Source organism: Impatiens glandulifera, chromosome 7 (assembly GCF_907164915.1).
Source record: "Impatiens glandulifera chromosome 7, dImpGla2.1, whole genome shotgun sequence".
Classification (NCBI taxonomy): domain Eukaryota; kingdom Viridiplantae; phylum Streptophyta; class Magnoliopsida; order Ericales; family Balsaminaceae; genus Impatiens; species Impatiens glandulifera.
The window spans coordinates 17720276-17724603 of NC_061868.1; the positions used below are offsets into that span (position 1 = coordinate 17720276).

General features: G+C 30.8%; 1 protein-coding gene across 1 annotated transcript; it reads right to left on the reverse strand.

The window, feature by feature from the left end:
* Positions 1-1205: 1205 nt before the first annotated feature.
* On the reverse strand, positions 1206-4004 carry LOC124910524. Its single transcript, XM_047451179.1, has 5 exons — positions 3560-4004; positions 2910-3299; positions 2295-2829; positions 2061-2207; positions 1206-1829 (listed from the first exon to the last, which is right to left on the reverse strand). Exons 2-5 carry the CDS (start codon positions 2958-2960, stop codon positions 1300-1302), a joined length of 1263 nt encoding a protein of 420 aa, XP_047307135.1. The 5' UTR covers positions 2961-3299; positions 3560-4004; the 3' UTR covers positions 1206-1299.
* Between the last annotated feature and the right edge of the window lie 324 nt (positions 4005-4328).

The following is a 4328-nucleotide window of genomic DNA, read 5'->3' on the forward strand; positions in this document are numbered from 1 at the left end:
TCAATAGAGTACCTAAGAAACTCCTAGATTAAAACGATTGAATTAGACTTTTTCAATTGTGCAAGTAAACCAACCCCAACATTATGTGATCATGGTATCTTAGTATCATATATTTACATTTCTTATTTTATTTATTTATTTTACTTATTTTATTTTATTTAATTATTAAGTTTTTTTATTAAATATAATTAATTAATTAATTTTTAATATTTTTTAAACTTTATTTATTTAATTAAAAATACAAAATATTATTATTTTTATATTATAAATATTTAAAATATATTAATATAAATATATAAAGATGATAAAGGATAAATAAGTCATTTTTGAATTAATTAAAGAGTGAAGCGGGAGTGGAAATATGGGAGGGGGTGGGAAAAACAATTTGCATTAATATACCCTATAACACACTTCTACTTTCTAATAATCTTGCAAAATATTATTTGATTGATGAAGATAATATAAGATAAAGCCTTAAGATCCTTCATCATTATCTTTACTCCGTATTATTTAAGAATTGGAAATCTTATTTAACTTCAACATTGTTTCATCCAAATATAGTATTTTATATTTATCATTTTCAAAATAGCCTTAGAATAAAAAAAAACAATGCTAGCATAGTACATGTTATTTGGGTTGCTCAATCGGTTGGTTAATCGGTTTCGATTATGTCCAATTTTATCCTTTACAAACTGATTAATCGATCGGTATTATCAATTATGGTTCTACCACCGGTTAACCAAGTTTAACAAAAAAAAAAAATGGGAATTTAATTTTTAAAAAATAATTATCATATTTTATCATTATTGTAATATATAAAAACATAATTTTATATATTTCAATTAAACTATCACTTGTTTTATAATTTATTTTTTATAATTATATAATTTATAATTTTTTTTAAAACAACTTTATGTAAATTATAATTTTAAATTTAAAAATAACTAAAATATATAAATTATTAAATATTATAATATAAATTTAATATTTACAAAAATAACTAATATAAATTATTAAACATAAATATATAATTAAATTATTACCAGTTAAATTGGTAAAAAATATAATTGAACTAGTTGATTAATTTTATTTTATATTTTGCAAAGCCTTGCATGTTATAAAATAATGTTCCTATATCACTAAATGTAAATTAAATATGCTGAGTAAACAAATCACATAAATAATTAAAGTTTTTAAAGATACAATAAGACAAAGCAAGAAAATAGTATTAATAAAGCAAAATCAATTCAATACAATTCTTCCAACAATACACTTTATTCATTTCAAATGAAGATTGGTTCAAAGTTCGGAAAGAATTCCCTCACTTTGACTACGCCTCATCAAGTGATTCAGCCCCGAATTACTATTTTTAGTCCCGGTTTGATGTCTCTGTCCATGATTTGACGATGACACTCTATGAGTAGAAGACGAATGCATTGTTATTGGTGTTCCCTTTCTCAGAGTCTTACGATCCGATCTATAACCACGATCAACAGGTGTCCCTAACCGAGTTGATCGTTCAACTATATCTTTCAAACTTCCGGTTTTAATAGCTTGCTTGTTATAGTAATCCAAACGGGGAAGAAGCCCTTGAAGATACTTTTTCAGTTGTGCATCTCCAACATTTTTCTGGGCTGGATTCCCATCAAGATTAATGGAGTGTAATGAATTGTAGTTAGCTGCAAGCTCACCGAGGGATTTGGATGTCGAGATTTTGTTGAAACGCAAATCGAGTACGTTCAGTTTTAGAAGCCGATGAAGACCCTCTATGTCGCTAATCTTGTTACCCGCTAGATACAACTCTTTCAAAGAAGAACATGAAGCCAATCCTTACATATGGTCAAAAGATGGATCATAAGACAAACAAAAAAAATCCCCTTCAAATTTCAATAAGGGGATTGATAATGAGATATTGAGTTATTTTAAACTAAACACAATAATCCAATGATCGAACAAGGCCTAACTTCTTTATATGAGATGCCCGAAGATAAAGTGTTTTTCAAATAAATTTATTGATGATTTCTAGTTCTTTTCAATATATATGAAATAAAACAACTTACCATGTCCGATTCGGATTATCCGATTGCAGCTCAAGTCGAGAACACGAAGACGAGTAAGATCACGGAGACCTTCAATAACCGATATATGGTTCTTCGATATATTCAAACTATGGAGACCTCGAGGAAGAGAACCGGCCGTTATCCTTACTATATATACAAAGTCATTCTACACAATTAGAAGATATTCAATTATAACGTTTAAGCATTTTATAGCAATTGAAACAGAAGTCACACCTATAGCATTCCCGGATAAGTTGATCGCCTTTAAGCAACCGAAAACGCTGAGAAATGGTATAACAAGCAATCCATGATTGGCCAATTGAGCAGAAGAGGCTGTTAAACTCAAAGAAGAAATGTATCTCTTTGCAACTTCCATACTCGGGTCAATCTTACAGTCTAATCTTCCAGCAACTTCGACTTTCTCTCCCTGATGTTCAACCACATTACACACTTCATCTTCAAAACCGCTACAATCCAGTTGATTAGTGACCCACTCGTCGATACGTTTCGTCATGAAATCCTTGCCAGGCGGTTCATCCTCCCTTTGATTTGGCGAAGAACGAGATTCAATATCTGTTTCACCCTCCAAGTCATTAAATGATGAAGCTTGTCCAACCCGATCGAGTGCACTTCCTAGAGATAAACTCTTCTTAATATGAGGTGAATTTTGGGACTGTTTCTCAGCATAGTTGAAGTTCCAGCTACAATCAGCAGAAAGAGTATTTACAGGATTCTCCGCTGATTTATGAATCTCTAGATGGGCTGTTTTCTGATTGGAAAATGAGATGTTATCAAGGAAAGCTAAAGAAATTGAACTTTAAAGTTTAAACAATGTAATTCTGAACTCACTTTTGGTTTGTTGGAATGCATACTTGAACGAAAGCATGAGAAACTAACCATCTTGATCGAAAAACCTGCAAATTATTGAAACAAATTGTTCGATTTCTCTAATTTTCTTTAGTCACATCTTTCCTAAGGTATTCTTTGGCTTATTCCATAAAGATATTAGCCATAATCAAGTGACAATCCTTCTGAAACGCGACATAATCTCCATATGAGCGATGATCTTGATCTTAATCTTAAAACGCAAAGTGAAATCAGTTCTTCCTCGTCACCCCATACGCAGCAGCAAGAGGTGCGGGAATTCAATTTTGCTGCAGCGGCCAGAGTGAATGAAGACTTTTGGCAATTATTGAATTGGAAACCAGAACATGAGTAAGAGACAACTCGAACAAGTGCCTAAAAGAAAGGATTAAACGCATCAATCTCTATATGATAAACTCAAAATGGAAAATCCTTTGACATTGCAAGCAGATTTGAGGAATCCAAATCAGAAAAGCTCAGATTCATCCATATTGATCAATAACAAATTGCAGAAAATAAAATCAGCATTCCTATGATTAAATTGCATATATACATATCATAAATTAGGGTTCATCAACAAGCAACAAAGCAAAAATGAATCACACGCGAAAAACAGAGAAGAGATTAGGTCTAACCACTTATTAGCCAGATTGAAACGAGGTTTGAACGCCTGTGGATGATCTTCAGTTCAGAATGATACTATAAAGAGAAGATTTGGGAAGATATCTCGAACGATTGACTATGATATATAGGCAGTGGTTAGGAAAGGGAAATCAAAAAGTAATACTTGATTTCATCGGAGCTCTTTGGCATCTGTATACAGTTAAATCTTTAAAAAAATAAATTGCATATCAATTACGAATCTATAAAGATTTCAAAGATCACTTTATTAAACTTACAATCAATTTGAAAATTCGTAAAACTAGAGAAGGAAGAAGAAAAGAGCTTAAGAATATATTCCGGTGTTTGTTAGGAAGATTCTGGAGAGGGGAGGAGAATGCGTATCGAACTAGGAATTCTAGAGAGAGATTAATGGCCACGGAATGTTGAAGACATGAGCGTAAACGTGCCGGTGTGAAACTGAGAAGGATGAATAAGAAATCTGAAAATGCTTATTAGAGAACTAATCTAGGTTTAGAGCTTTTCAAATAAACCAATATTATTTTTAAAATAAGATACAAGGTATTTTATAGTTTGAGTTAATGAAATTAAGGATTTTATTGATTAGTGATTGGATGAAAATGTGATTAGTTGTGGTGAGATTTATGAATATCATTTATTTTTATTTTATTGTATTTAAAACAATGTTTCGCTTCTCATTTGGAGTGCAACTAATCAAAGCGAGTTAAACACATATTTGCAAACACACTTAATCATTAAATCAGGCATATAATTTCCAATGTT